Below are 15,399 nucleotides of genomic sequence, written 5' to 3' on the forward strand. Positions count from 1 at the left end.
ATGGTGGCCGCCCTCATGTGGCCATGTCTTCAGCCCACAGGGACGCAGGGAGCCACACAACTGCATTAGGTCTGGAGCTTCTGGGCAAAGCCCTCCATGGGGACCCCGGGCACTGGGGAAGGAACGGCCTCAGAGGTCAGCCACGTGTCGCAGCTACTGTCCACGCTGCTCTCTGGGCTGATAAAGCTGGGCGAGGAGCAGGGAGCTGGGCGGGCCGGCCACCCCCAGGGAAGAGTAGGAGGGAGCAGCTGACCCAGGCTTCCATCCTGTTTACCTGGCCCTGGAGGGGCACGTGTGCCTGCGTGAGCTCGTGGCCACCCATGAGGGGAGGGGCTGCACCAGCTCACTGCACCCACCCCCAGTGTTCCCCAGGGGCCACTGCCTGGCTCTGGCCAAGGAAGGGGGTCAGTGCAAGGTCAGCTGCCATCAGTCGACACCACGGCCTTCACCTCAATCCCAGCTCAGACAGGAACTCGGGTGTCCTCCCAGGGCTCATCCCTGCCTGGCAAGTGTGGCTGCTTCTCTGTTCCCAGGGGCTCAGGGGCCTCCCACTTGGCACTGTCCGGTATCACTGGAATTCATCACCTAGCTAGGAGGGGCCAGTTTCCATCGGCCTTTCTCAATGTCTCTCTGTCAGTCTCTCCCTTCCTCTCTCCACCCCAGTTTGTAATATCCAATACTTCTTAGCATGTAAACACCTTTTCTGACTCTCCTCAACCCCAGCTTCCCTGTCGTTCCCTCGCTGGCTCGCTTATGATGACAATAATGGTGGTGGCGATGATAATGAAATAATAAAAATAATAGGAAGAAGGAGGAGGAGGAGGGGGAGGAGGAGGAGGAGGAGGAGAAGAAGAAGAAGGAGAAGGAGAAGGAGAAGGAGAAGGAGAAGGAGAAGGAGAAGGAGAAGAGAAGAAGAAGAAGAAGAAGAAGAAGAAGAAGAAGAAGAAGAAGAAGAAGAAGAAGAGAAAGGAGAAGAAGAAGAAGAAGAAGAAGAAGAAGAAGAAGAAGAAGAAGAAGAAGAAGAAGAGAGGAGGAGGAGGAGGAGGAGGAGGAGGAGGAGGAGGAGGAGGAGGAGGAAGAAGAAGAAGAAGAAGAAGAAGAAGAAGAAGAAGAAGAAGAAGAAGGAGAAGAAGAAGAGAAAAGGAGAAGAAAAGGAGGAGAAGGAGAAAGAAGAAGAAGAAGGAGGAGGAGGAGGAGGAGGAGGAGAAGGAGAAGAAGAAGAAGAAGAAGAAGAAGAAGAAGAAGAAGAGAAGAAAAGGAGAAAAAGAAAAGGAGGAGAAGGAGAAAGAAGAAGAAGAAGAAGAAGAAGAAGAAGAAGAAGAAGAAGAAGAAGAAGAAGAAGCAGAAGAAGAGAAAAGGAGAAGAAGAAAAGGAGGAGAAGGAGAAAGAAGAAGAAGGAGGAGGAGGAGGAGGAGAAGAAGGAGAAGAAGAAGAAGAAGAAGAAGAAGAAGAAGAAGAAGAAGAAGAGAAGAAAAGGAGAAAAAGAAAAGGAGGAGAAGGAGAAAGAAGAAGCAGAAGCAGAAGCAGAAGCAGAAGCAGAAGCAGAAGAAGAAGAAGAAGAAGAAGAAGAAGAAGAAGAAGAAGAAGAAGAAGAAGAAGAAGAAGAAGAAGAAGAAGTAATAGTAGTAGTCAGGCACAGTGGCACACCCCTGTAATCCCAGTACTTGGGAGACTGAGACAGGAAGACCACAGTTCGAGGCTAGACTTAGCAAGACCTTGTTTATATGTGTGTGTGTGTGTGTGTGTGTGTGTGTGTGTGTGTGTGTGTGTGTGTGTGTGTATGGCTATAGGTGTAGCTTCGAGATAGACTGTCCCCTGGGTTCAATCCTCAGGACCACAAAAGCAAACAAATGAAAATAATAATAACTGAAACTCCGGCTTATCAAAGCTTTTCTCTGTGCCCAACACAAGACTAAACAGCTAAGAATCATCCAGCCCTGGGAGATGGGTGTTATTTTCACCCCATTCAGAGTCACAGACGCTGGGCTCAGAGAGGCCTAGTGAGCACACAGTGGAGCCCAGGGCCAAGCCCAGACCTGCCTCGCGCCTAAGCCCAGCTCCTCCGCCGTTCCAGTGTCTCACCCCAACCCTGCTTTTCAAAGCCTCTGCTTGTTCTCCAGATGAGACTGGTCTTAGTTTTGCTCTAAGGCAATGTATGAGGAAGAGGTTGTAAGCGTCAGTCTGGGTGCCCGAGACCAGTGCTAGAGACACAGCCACTGAAGCTGCGGCTTCCTTCTTTCACAGGTCAGGATCCTGGGGCAGAGGAGGCACCCAACAAGGTCTCTCTCTGGCTCAGAGCTCCTTCCCAGGCTCCCTCGTTAAGCCCCACCTTCAGTGCGGAGCACCTACCTTCTCCCTTCTCCATTCACAATATTCTACTTGCTGAATTAAGAATATTTTAACATAATGCTTTTACTAGGTGTGGTGGTGCAAGCTTGTAATCCCAGTACTTGGGAGGCTGAGATAGGAGAATCACAGGTTCAAAGCCAGCCTCGGCTACTTAGTGAGACCCTATTTCAAAATAAGGAATAAAATAACGGGCTGGGGATGTAGCTTGGAGGTAGAATGCCTCTGGGTTCAGTCCCCAGTTATGCGAAAAAAGAAAAAGATAATGCTTTTGATCACCCATGCAAGTAGAAAGCTAGAATCACAGGTCCATAGATAGAAAATGCCAGAAAAACATAGAGGGATGCAAGCAGTGGTATTGCATTATAGCTAGCTGCAGATCCCATACGTTCTTAAAAAGGAGGGTTAACAGGTATGTTTAGGCAACATGCTGCTCAAAAACTTAGTCACCCCCACCCCCAGTGTGCGTGTGTGTGTGTGTGTGTGTGTGTGTGTGTGTGTGTGTGTGAGTGGTGCTAGGGATGGAACCCAGGGGCTTTCTGCCTCTGGGCTACACTCCCAGACCTATTTTATATTGTATTTGGAAACGGGATCTCACTAGGTGGCTGAGAGCCTCACTAAGTGCTGAGGCTGGCTTCAGATCTGAACAATTCTCCGGTCTCAGCCTCCTAAGTACTGGGACTATAAGTATATGTGCCACCATGCCTGGCTTCAGAGGAGATATGTTAAATAGGGTAGTCAGCCAAGGGCTCTTTGAGATGTAACCAATGAACTGAGACCTGAATGAAGTATGAGAATAAACTATGAGGCTATCTGAGAATAGAGTATTCTAAGCAGAGATAGCTGTGCAAAGGCCCTGAGGCAGGAACCTGCTTACTCTATTTGAGGACCACTGCAGCTGGGGCTGGGGCACTTGAAGTCAGAAATGCAAAAAGACCAGATTCTGGGGCTCTGGGGACCACTGTGAGGACTTTGACTCTTGATGTGTGTGCTAACAGTTCCCTCTAGAGAACAGACTAGGGTGGGGGTGGTACGGAGGACAGAGAGACCAGGGAGGAGGCTGCAGCGAGAAAACGGAGACTGGACTCAAGAGGAGGCCCTGGGCCTGGGGGCTGTCTTTGCTCCCTTCTGTGGGGTTCCAGGCCTCAAACTCATCTGGAGGGTCCCTGCAACCACAGTGCCTATCCTGGATGGACCTGAGTTCAAATCCAACTCCACACTTCCTAGCTGAGAACTTCTTTTGGGTTTTTGTATTTATTTATTTATTCTGTAGTTTACTCTGACTCTAATTTTTTTCTTCTTGTCATTATTAGAATTATTGGGGCATAGTAATAATACAAATGAATGGGTTCCATCGTACCGTTCACACACGTGTGTGTAACATGTTTTTGTTGTACTCACCCCCCACCCCCCTACTCCCCTCTGGGTCTCCCTTCCTCCTCTCCATGGCCCCTCCTCCTTCCCTAACAGCCCCCTTCCACTTCCCCCGCCCCTGGAGTCCATGTATAAGAGAAAGCACTCAATTCTCGTCTCTCTGAGACTTGGCTTATTTCACTTAACACAATGAGCTCCGGTTTCATCCATTTTAGTGCAAATGACACGATTTCACTCTTTTTATGGATGAATAATAATCCTAATAATCCAGTGTGTGTGTGTGTGTGTGTGTGTGTGTGTGTGTATGTGTGTGTGTGACATTTCCTTTATCCGTTCATCTTTTGATGAGCATCTAGGCTGATTCCATTATTTGACTATTATGAATAATGCCTCCATAAATACAGGTATGAGGGTATCTTTACTAGCCATTGTGACTGGAGACATGGAATCTCAGTGTAGTTTGATTTACTAGCTATGATCTTTTTTATTTTTTTATTTTTTATTTTTATTTATTTATTTATTTTTGGTGGTACCTGGGGTTCCTGGAAGCCCTTCTACCTCCAGGCTATACTCCCAGACCTATTTTATATATATATATTTTGGAAACAGGGTCTCTTAAGCCAGCAAGGCTGGCTTCGAACCTGTGTGATCCTCCTGTCTCCGCCTCCCAAACGCTGGGATTACAAGTGTGCGCCACCACGCCCGGCTCTAGCTATGATCTTAATCCACCTGCACAACAATATCCTTGTTAGCAAGATGGGTGAAATAAGGATCTATTGGTGACGTGCATATAAAAAGCTTAGAAGTAGGCAGGCGTGGTGGCGCACGCTTGTAATCCCAGCATTTGGGAGGCTGAGACAGGAGAATCGCAGGTTCGCAGCCAGCCTCAGCTACTTAGTGAGACCCTGTCATGGGTCTCTCACTAAGAACAAAAGAATAAAGAATAAATAAAGACCTGGGCGTGGTGGCACACGCTTGTAATCCCAGCATTTGTGAGGCTGAGACAGGAGGATCGTGGTTCACGGCCAGCCTCAGCTACTTAGGCCTTTTGCAAGTCAGTGAGACCCTGTTTCAAAATAAAGAATAAAAAATAGGGCTGGATGTGTAGCTCAGAGTTAGAATGTCCCTGGGTTCCATCCCCAGACCCCCACAAATAAAAAAGAAGAAAAAAAGAATAAAAAATAGGGCTGGGAGTTTGGTTCAGAGGTAGAATGCCCCTGGGTTCAAAGAAAGAAAAAAAAGTACTTCTGGCACTCGATATATATTCTCCGTGATGCTAAGAATTGGGGGCATCGGTGCTGTCAGAATGCTTTCTCAGCAGTTGCTTAATTTTGACACACACACATGCAATACATGGATGTCCTGAAAGAGGCCAAATGTAGAAACTCTGTGTGTGTGCATGTGTGTGTGTGTGTGCACGCACGCATGTGTGTATGTGTGTTACTGGGACTTGAACCCAGGGAATTCTACTTCTGAGCTATACCCCTGCAGCCCTATTTTTTTGCTTTTTATTTTGAAGCATGCTCTCACTAAGTTGCTGAGGCTGGCCTCAAACCTGAGATCCTCCTGTCTCAGCCTCCCAAATAATGAGATTACAGGTGTGTACCACCACACACCAAGCTATAGAAACTTATTTTTAAAGAGGACTTATGTAGGGCCAGGTGTGTTGGCCCACTGTCCAATATACATGTCCACTTTACAATTCTTTCATCTGTTCAGCATGTTTGAAATGTTTTCAAAATAAAATATTGCAGCTGGGCATGATGGCACACACCTGTAATCTCAGTATTTGGGAGGCTGAGACAAGAGGATCACAGGTTCCAGGACAGCTTCAGCAACTTAACAAAACCCTTGACAACTTAGCAAGACCTTGTTTCAAAATAAAAAATAAAATGGGGCTGGAGGTATAGCTCAGGGGTAGAATGCCCCTGGGTTCAATCCCAGTACAAGAGAGAGAGAGAGAGAGAGAGAGAGAGAGCGCTCGCGTTTATTTGCAAGTTGCCCTCCCCCTTGCTGCAGGCCCCCTTTTACTAGTGGGGATGGTGGGTAGCAAAGGACTCTGGGATTGGAACCCTGCATCAGCACTCACTAGCTGGTGGCCTCAGGCGACTCATCACCTGTGAGGGGGATAATCATGGCCCCTGCCCCCATGGGTGGTTGTGAGGACAGAATGAATCATGTCTGTAAGTGTTTAGCACAGACCCAGTGAGCACCCAATAAAGATGGCCATGAGTCCCACCCAGCTCTTCTCCCTGTTCTTTCACATCAGCAGAAACCCGCCCTTCCTCCGCTCGGCTCGGCAGTGGCGGCTCCACCCTTCTCAGCAAAGCAGCCCATTTCTCGCTCGCCCTTGTTCTGCGACCTCTCTCCAGCCCGCCGGAGCCAGTTGCTCAAATGCCAGCTCCAAATCGCCATGAGCATTTCAGACAAGAGGGTGCTGTGAGAGATATCAGCGGGGACCATGTTCAGGTCAGGTGGTTCAGGGGCGAGGAGGAACCAGCCTGGGGGACAGAGCGGCGTGGAGGACACTCAGAAGAGGCCCTGCGTGTCTCCTCCACCCTTCAACACTGGCTCACAGCTCTGCTTTCAGAAGCCGCCCAGGATTGATGGACCCTCTGCTCATATGATCATTTTGTATCTCTTGGGTCCTTTCAGGATTCCCCTCCAAACAAACCCAGCAAGAAAATGTGCAGAAATCTTTCTTTTCTTTCTCTTCTTTTCTTTCTTTCTTTCTTTTTCTTTCTTTTTTTTTTTTTTTTTTTTTTTTGGTACTGGAGATTGAACTTAGAGTCATTCTCCCTCTGAACTACATCCCCAGCCCTTTTTATTGTTTTAATTTTGAAATAGGGTCTTGCTAGGTTTCTGAGGGCCTCCCTAAGCTACTGAGGCTCCCCTGGAACCCGTGACCCTCCCACCTCGGACTCTTAAGTACTAGGATCACAGGCATGGGCCACCACACCCAGCTGAAAATGTCCATAAAAATCAAGTCAATGAAAACTTCTACTTAATGAAAGAATGAGGCCCTTCAGCATTGCCTGAAGATTCCTTCAAGTAGGGCCTCCTGTGACCCGTATGAAAAGGAGCCCGGTACCGAGTAGACCCTCAATAGGATCTGAGAGGAACACACAGTGCTGTTTAGGAAGTGAAGAACAGATGTCTGCAATTTACTTTGGAATGAATTGGAAATGTACTGATATGCAGCTGGGTGGGTGTGTAACCAAGCAAGTATAATAAGATGATAATGAAGCCTGGGTGGTGGCGCATGCTTGTAATCCCAGCATTTGGGAGGCTGAGACAGGAGGATCACGGTTCATGGACAGCCTCAGCTACTTAGTGAGGATATTTGCAACCTAGAGAGACCCTTTTTCAAAATAAAGAATAAGCCCGGCGTGGTGGCGCACGCTTGTAATCCCCGCGCTTGGGAGGCAGAGACAGGAGGATCGCGCAGGTTCGAAGCCAGCCGCGCGCGCTGGCTTAGGAGACCCTGTTTCCAAATAAAAATGTTAAAATAGGTCTGGGAGTGTAGCCCGGAAGTAGAAGGGCTTCCAGGAACCCCAGTACCACCAAAAAAATAAAGAAAGAAAGAAAGAAAGAAAGAAAGAAAGAAAGAAAGAATAAAAAATAAGGCTGGGGGTGTAGCTCAGAGGTAGAATGCCCCTGGGTTCCATCCCCAGTACTGCAAAATTTTTTTTAAAAAATTAAGATGATAATGGTAGAATCTAAGTGGTGAGAATATACATGTCCACTGTCCAATGCTTTCACCTTTTCAGCATGTTTGAGACATTTTCAAAATAAAATGTTGGAGCTGGGCATGATGACACATACCTATAATCCCAGTACTTGGGAGGCTGATACAGGAGGATTGCAAGTTCAAGGCCAGCTTTAGCTACTTAGCAAGACCTACAGCAACTTGGCAAGACCCTGTTTCAAACTAAAGAATAAAGTAGAACTAGGGATGTTGCTCAGAGGTAGAATTGGGTTCAATCCACAGTACCAAATATATAAATTATTGCAGGTAGCAGAAGGAAGTGAATAAAGTAATGGTCCTTTAGGAAACAAAAGAAAAGACAGTGAATACAAAGTGCTGGGGATATGACCTTCAAATGCAGTCCCTCCCCCTCCCAGTGTGTCATTTAGAGCTTATTGGAGCACTGTTTTGTACTTGTTTTCTTTTTTTTTTTTTTTCTTTTTTTCAGTACTAGGAATTGAACCCAGGGGCATATTACCTCCAAGCTACACCCCCAGCCCTATTATTTTTAATTATTATTCTTTATTTTTGAAACAAGGTCTCACTAAGTTGCAAGGACCTCACTAAGGAACTGAGGCTGAGATAAACTCCGATCCTCCTATCTCAGCCTCCCAAGTACTGAGATTATAAGCATGCACCACCACACCAGGCTGTTTTTGTTTTTGTTTGTTTGTTTGTCTAGGTAGTGGGGATGGAACCCAGGGGCATTCTACCTCTGAGCTACACCCCCAGCCCTATTTTTTTTTTAATTCTTTATTTGGAAACAGGGTCTCACTGAGTTGCAGAGGGCCTCACTAAGTAGCTGAGGCTGACCATGAACCGGGATCCTCCTGTCTCATTCATATTCTGTTTATAGGCCTTGACTCCCTGAAAAGGCCAGATCCCTCGGGGGCAAGGACAAAGTCTCCTATTTGGGGTCCCATCACTTTATGGATGCATATATTGGTACAAGGATTGAACCCAGGAACATTCTACCTCCCAGCTACATCCTCAAGCCTTTTTATTTATTTATTTTTGAAACAGAGTTTTGCTAAATTGCTGAGGATCTGAGATCCTCCTGTCTCAGCCTCCCAAGTACTAAGATTACAGACAGGCATCTGTGAGCCTGGCACTTGGTCCCATCACTGAGAGAATTTGGGAGCTGGAAGTAATGATTGCAGTCCTCCCCTGGGGCTCCTCCCACCTTTCCTCTAGAGGAAGTTGCCCCAGGAGGAGAAATGCGCTGCCCGCAGGCACCTTCCGCATCTCCTGTCTCCCTCTGGTCACTGGTGTTTCTCACCTGAGCCTCCCTCCGTCCCCTCTCCTTCCTCTGACAGCCTCTCCCACGTGCACCACAGTCCTCTCTCCTACTCCCTGGTTTCCCTCCCTGCTGATGCCTAACAGATAGTGTCTGTAACTCTGAGGCGGTTCCTCCCTCCACTTACTATGTAAACTTGGCCTCATTTCCCAACCTGAGCAAGCCTCCACGTGCCTCCCTATAAAATGGGGGCAGAAGCAGAACCTCTTACCTAACTGGGCGGTTAGGAAGATTCGATGATGTCATGCACTAAAGCACCCAACAAGTGTTCGTTGCACAATGAGCTATTATTGTTATTCCTTTGGCGCCACACCCCTTGAATGAGAATGCTACCCCCACGCGCTCCCCCAAGGCTCCTCGGAGCTGAGCTCTCGGTGCTCCTGGCCCCACGGCTGGCTGGAAGTGGCTTTCCTACACGAATGCGCTCTGTGCCTAGCACAAACCTTGCTTGCTAGAGACACCTGACGCGTCCCTGTGAACTGCCCTCTTCCAGCTGCTCAACCTGGAATCTCCAGCACAGCCCATCATATGCAGCAGACCCCCAACTCTTTCTGCAAAGAACAGGACGAGAAGCCGCCAGCCCCAAACCACCCCTGCCATCCCTCTTTAGGGAGCACAGTGGACCATGATGAGAGAGGACAGTGTGTCACATTTATTCACAAATCTTAGTACAGCCCCGTGAGGGACTCCAAGAACCTATGCCCGCCCCCCAGCTCCGCCAAGTTGGTTCCGCTGGTGAAACAAGAGGAACATGAATCTGCTCAGCAAGGCCAGGGCATCAGTTTAGGGCATGATGTTGGCGACGCTCTAGAAGAAATGAGAGAGGAAGTGAATGCAGGGTTCTCAGCCACAAGGGACCAGCACCTTGGTCCCCAGCCTGCTCTTGAGAAATGAGAAGAAGACTGGCTGTCCCAGCCCAGAACTATTAGGTTTTGGGGACTATTTTTTTTTTTTTTCAGTGGTGGTACTGGTGATTGAACCCAAGGGCATTCTACTTCTGAGTACACTCTCAGTCCTTTTTATTTTGAAACAGGGTCTGGCTAAGTTACTGAGGCTGGCCTCAAACTTGTAATCCTCCAATCTCAGCTTCCCAAAGACTGGGATTACATGTGTATACCACCATGCCCAGCTAGAGACTATCTTAAGGAAGGTAGCACCTGGATTTGGGGAGATTAGGGAGCCAGCCCTCACAAGTAGAGGGGTTAGGGGCCTCTGTAGGAACTGAAAAGTCTTATTTGCCTCAAGGATCCTCTGTGACTCCCATTCCCTGGATAAATGGAGGTATATGCCTTCTAGACCTGGGTGTTAGGATGGGGCTGTCACATGTCCTCAGCACTGTGCCCCGTCTTCAGGCAGGGCAAATACTACATGTAAAGAGAGATCCAGGGCTTTGGACCCAGTGTAAGCCAGGATTCCATGAGAGTCTTACACTCTCCACCAGGCAAAGGACAGACCCCCAAGTTCCCACTACCAAGCACACTGATGTGGCGGGGAGAGGGCGAGCAGGCAGGTTAGCAGAGGGGTTCTCAGGAGGGCAGGTAGAGGGGGAGCCAGCTGGCTGCTGAGGTGAGGAAGAGAGACAGAGAGGGGCCAAGACGCCCAGGGACGGATGGCTGCACACGGAAGAGAGACAGAGAGGGGCCAAGACGCCCAGGGACGGATGGCTGCACACGCGCCTGAAGGTTCTTTCCGCCTGCTTGTGTTTTCTCAGTGGGAATGGAAAGCTGAAGGCAAGACGGGGGGAGACCAGAGCCTGGAGGATGGGTGGATGGTCTCTGCAGGGGCCGAGTCTGCCCACAAGGAAGCTGTCTGCAAGCAGGCCACAGGAAGGGTTCTGAAGATGGGAGCAGAAAGTAGAAACCATGCGGACACTCACCCTCCACAGGGCTGAGAAGTTGATGAAAGGCTTGTTGACCGAGGCCTGGAATTCAAGGATGAGGTCAAGGTCAACCCCCAGCTTCCATCCCACTACCATCCCAAGGGGGACCCCAAGTAGCCTCCCTCCCCCATCCGTGCTGCGCCCCAAAGACTTACTCCAGATGCTAATGTGGTGGTGGCGGCCCCTCCGTGCTGGCCGGAAGCTGCGCCTGGACGACTGCCCTGCGGACAAGCCCAGACTGTCATTATTCCCTCAGCCCTTGAAGGTCTCCCACATTTATTTTTCCCCACTTTTTTTCTATTTGGGGGAGGGGCAACTGGGGATTGGACCCAGAGAATTCTACCTCTGAGCTACACCCCCCAAGTTTCTGAGGGTCTCACTAAGTTGCTGAGGCTGGTCTCGAATCAGCAATTCTCCTGTCCCCACTTCCCAAGTACTGGGACTACCAGCTTGTGCCACCACCTCCAGCTCCTATGGTCCTTCTCCTAGGGACCCTAGGGTGACCGGAGCTGGGGTGGGAAGTACAGGCAACCCCCCTGATAAGAGAGAAAACCCAAAGTCCACATGACTGTGGAAATTGCGTGAGAGATGGGACGAACCATCCAGAAGGGTGTGTGGCTCTTACAGACTGGTCATTCCTAAACTCCCTTTTATTTTAGTTAAGGAAATGCTCCACTGACTGAGAAGGGGCTGGACTGGAAGGGGAACCTAGAGAACCCCTATAAATTCCAGAAGCAACCTTTACCCTAGGCTCTGACTTCTAACCAACCCTCAGCACACAGGCTAGCCTCAGACTGATCCCTGTCCCTGACTCCATCCCCAGACACTCAGCACTGTCACCCAGCAGCACCCCCACCCTGGCTGACCTTGCTGTCTTGATTCTGCAAAACACCTCGCCTGCCGCTCTGCCTGCCCTCTCCTCCACCAAAGGCTCTTCCTATGCAGTTCTCTCCGCCCCTCCCAGGCTCCCTGCCCAGCAGCAGATATGCTCTGGACTTGGAGGCCTGCACCAATCCTCATGACAGTGCCCCAGAGTGCTGATCCCAACAACTGTCCATGGAGACTGAAGAACAGGGAACTGAGGCACACACAAGGAGTCAGCCTTCTGCTAGTTCCCAGCCTCCCTTCTCGAGGTCTGTTCTGTTGTGAATGGCGCTGCTTACCTGGTCCCCAATACCTGTTCCCGGCACATACATAGGTAAAAGAAACCCTCCAGAAGGCCTTCCCTAGTCAGGCCGTGCAAAGGAAGAGATGCCCCCCCCCCGGCCACTGGAGCCCCTGAGCTGGGCACCTGCCGTGCGCCCTCGGCACATCTCCGGGGCCTCTCCGAGCCTGTTTCCTTATCTGAGCATCAGAGAGTCAGCATCCTCATACTGACTACCTCACGGGGTTGTTATGAAGATTAAGCAGGATGGAGTTTCTCTCCAAAAGCTGTTTCTCACGCTCACCCTCACACTCGGGCTTTCTCGGTACTCATTCAGTTGCCACTAGATAGATCCAATTTCAGAACCATGTCCTGTGTCCAGGACAGGCTTCGTGTTCCTCACTTTAGACTCTCTTAACTGGGAGGCCAGCACCATTCAGGGGGGCCGGGTCCCTTCCATGTCTGAGGTGGGGCTTGCAGATGAGATGGCTGAGTCCATCTGACCAGATGACCACCAGCTCCTTAGCAAAGGATATGGAGGAAGAAGGGGAACATGGTTCTAAGGCTGCCCAAGCTTCTTTCATCAAACAAGGATTACGTGGGCTCCCCAAATGTCCCTTGAGTTTAACCTCTCCCTCCCACAACCCCCTTGTCCCCCATTTCCCCGCCCCTGTTCACCTACATTCAGCAGCTGGTTGGCCTCCTTGCTGGCTTGGTTGACCCCATTATGGACATTCTGCTGCAACCTGTCCACATCCTTCCCGGCCTGGCCAGCAGCATGGTGGACACCTTGGCCAAGTTTCTCCACCTCCTTTTCGGCCTGACCAGCAGCATGGTTGACCCCTTGGCCAAATTTCTCTGCCTCCTTCACGGCCTGGTTGGCCCCATTGTGGACACCTTGGGCCACTTTGTCTGCTTGCTTTCCGGCCTGTTCAACGGCATGGTGAACTCCCTGGCCAAATTTCTCCACCTCATTCCCAGCCTCATTGACCCCAGGATGGACTCTATGAATTACCTTGTCTCCCTCTTTCCCAACCTGCCCTGCAACGGGATGAGGATCCTGGCCAAACTGCTGGGCCTCCACTGCAGCGTGGCTAAGCTCATCATGGGCCCCCTGAACCACACTCTCCCCCTCCTTCCCAGCCTGACCCACAGCCTGGTGGGCCCCCTGGCCAAGCTTCCCAGCCTCATGCCCAGCCTGACCCACAGCCTGGTGGGCCCCTTGGCCAAGCTTCCCAGCCTCATGCCCAGCCTGACCCACAGCCTGGTGGGCCCCTTGGCCAAGCTTCCCAGCCTCATGCCCAGCCTGACCCACAGCCTGGTGGGCCCCTTGGCCAAGCTTCTCAGCCTCATGCCCAGCCTCACTAGCAGCATAGTTGACCCCTTGGCCTAACCTCCCTGCCTCCTTCCCAGCCTGACCAAAAGCATGGTGGGCACCCTGGCCTAACCTCCCTGCCTCATTCCCAGCCTGGCCAAAAGCATGGTGGGCACCCTGGCCAAACCTCCCTGCCTCATTCCCAGCCTGGCCAAAAGCATGGTGGGCACCCTGGCCAAACTTCTCAGCCTCATTCCCAGCCTGACCAATAGCATGGTGGGCACCCTGGCCTAACCTCCCTGCCTCATTCCCAGCCTGGCCAAAAGCATGGTGGACACCCTGGCCAAACCTCCCTGCCTCATTTCCTGCCTGGCCAAAAGCATGGTGGGCACCCTGACCAAACTTCTCAGCCTCATTCCCAGCCTGGCCAAAAGCATGGTGGGCACCCTGGCCAAACCTCCCTGCCTCATTTCCTGCCTGGCCAAAAGCATGGTGGGCACCCTGGCCAAACTTCTCAGCCTCATTCCCAGCCTGGCCAAAAGCATGGTGGGCACCCTGGCCAAACTTCTCAGCCTCATTCCCAGCCTGACCAATAGCATGGTGGGCACCCTGGCCTAACCTCCCTGCCTCATTTCCTGCCTGGCCAAAAGCATGGTGGGCACCCTGACCAAACTTCTCAGCCTCATTCCCAGCCTGGCCAAAAGCATGGTGGGCACCCTGGCCAAACCTCCCTGCCTCATTTCCTGCCTGGCCAAAAGCATGGTGGGCACCCTGGCCAAACTTCTCAGCCTCATTCCCAGCCTGGCCAAAAGCATGGTGGGCACCCTGGCCAAACCTCCCTGCCTCATTTCCTGCCTGGCCAAAAGCATGGTGGGCACCCTGGCCAAACTTCTCAGCCTCATTCCCAGCCTGGCCAAAAGCATGGTGGGCACCCTGGCCAAACTTCTCAGCCTCATTCCCAGCCTGGCCAAAAGCATGGTGGGCACCCTGGCCAAACCTCCCTGCCTCATTCCCAGCCTGGCCAAAAGCATGGTGGGCACCCTGGCCAAACCTCCCTGCCTCATTTCCTGCCTGGCTGACCCCGTGGTGGGCCCCATGATGGATGATTTTGTCTGTCTCCTTCCCAACCTGTCCAGCAGCGTTGTTGACCCCATGGGCAAACTTCTCTATTTCCTTTCCTCCTTGTCCGACGCCATCGTTGATGCCATGGGCTACCTTGTCCAAGCTGTGGTTGATCCCCTTTTCCACATCTTTGCTGGCATGGCTCCCCATGCTGCTGAGTCCATTGAACACTTTCTCCACTTCCCTTCCAGCTTGAGTGATTCCGTTGTTGATGCCTTCCAGGGCCTTGCCCATCTCTCTCTCTGCATTGCTCAGCCCTCGGTTGATCCCTTCAATGACCTTCTCAATGGGGTCATTGTTAGCTGCCCTTCCAGGCAGGGCCCCCAGTAGCAGCAGGAGGCAGCAAGAGCTGAGAAAACTGGTGAGACGCATGTTGTTGGGGAGATGGGGAGGATGCAGAGAGGAGCCCGGGAAGCAAGGCTGCTATTTATCCTCCACCTCCCGCCCTCTTCTCCACCCCTCATGACTCAATGGCTCCTGTGAGGCAGTGACTTAGTCCCTGGTCAAGAAGGTATTTCCCAGGAAGATCTGGGGTTGAGCAATGAAGAGGAGGAGGAAGGGAGAGTGAGTCATAGGTGGAGAGGAACCCTGGCATCTTTGCTACTTGCCCAGCTGTCTGCCTGCCAGCTACCTCCTCTCTTCATTCCTTGCCTATGGGCCAGGCCTCCTCTCTCTCAAACCCACTCTTGGTAACCCTCTATCACTAGGACTCAGGTGATCTCTGGCACCATGGCTCTTCCCAGAGATCAAAATATCCAGCTTCCCCAGCAGCAAGGTCTGGAAAGATGGGAGGCACAACCAGGGGCTGGGGGCGGGGGTGGAGACTCCAGAACTGGAGAGCCCTCAGACCCTTCCCAGTCTCACTGCTCTGCTCCAGCCACTCAGGCCCCATGGCCTTGTCCTGGGTCCAAGAAGACATCACATTCATTGCCACCTCGGCACCTTTGCTCTTCTCCAGCCTGGAATGCAGAACCCAGAGCCTCACATAGCCAACTCCTCCTCATTCTGGCCTCAGCTCAAATGCCACCTTCTCCAAAAAGCCTTCCCTGACCATCCCTGACCATCCCTGGGCCTAACATGATATTACAGTTACACTCTATAAAATCACCCTCTTGTTCTCATAGGACATACTGTGATCTGAAATCACCCTCGTTTTCTTATTGTGTCTCAACTA

At 51.1% G+C, this 15,399-nt stretch overlaps 1 protein-coding gene across 1 annotated transcript; it reads right to left on the reverse strand.

Moving 5' to 3' along the window:
- Positions 1-65: 65 nt before the first annotated feature.
- On the reverse strand, positions 66-14,597 carry SBSN (suprabasin; the record flags this gene model as incomplete). The annotated part of the gene is made up of 8 exons (XM_080703561.1): positions 66-186; positions 5,810-5,837; positions 6,036-6,221; positions 10,438-10,489; positions 10,642-10,686; positions 10,800-10,865; positions 12,471-12,716; positions 14,232-14,597. 8 exons carry the CDS (start codon positions 14,595-14,597, stop codon positions 66-68), a joined length of 1,110 nt encoding a protein of 369 aa, XP_080559687.1.
- Between the last annotated feature and the right edge of the window lie 802 nt (positions 14,598-15,399).

Source organism: Muscardinus avellanarius, assembly GCF_963383645.1.
Source record: "Muscardinus avellanarius genome assembly, chromosome: 10".
NCBI lineage: Eukaryota > Metazoa > Chordata > Mammalia > Rodentia > Gliridae > Muscardinus > Muscardinus avellanarius.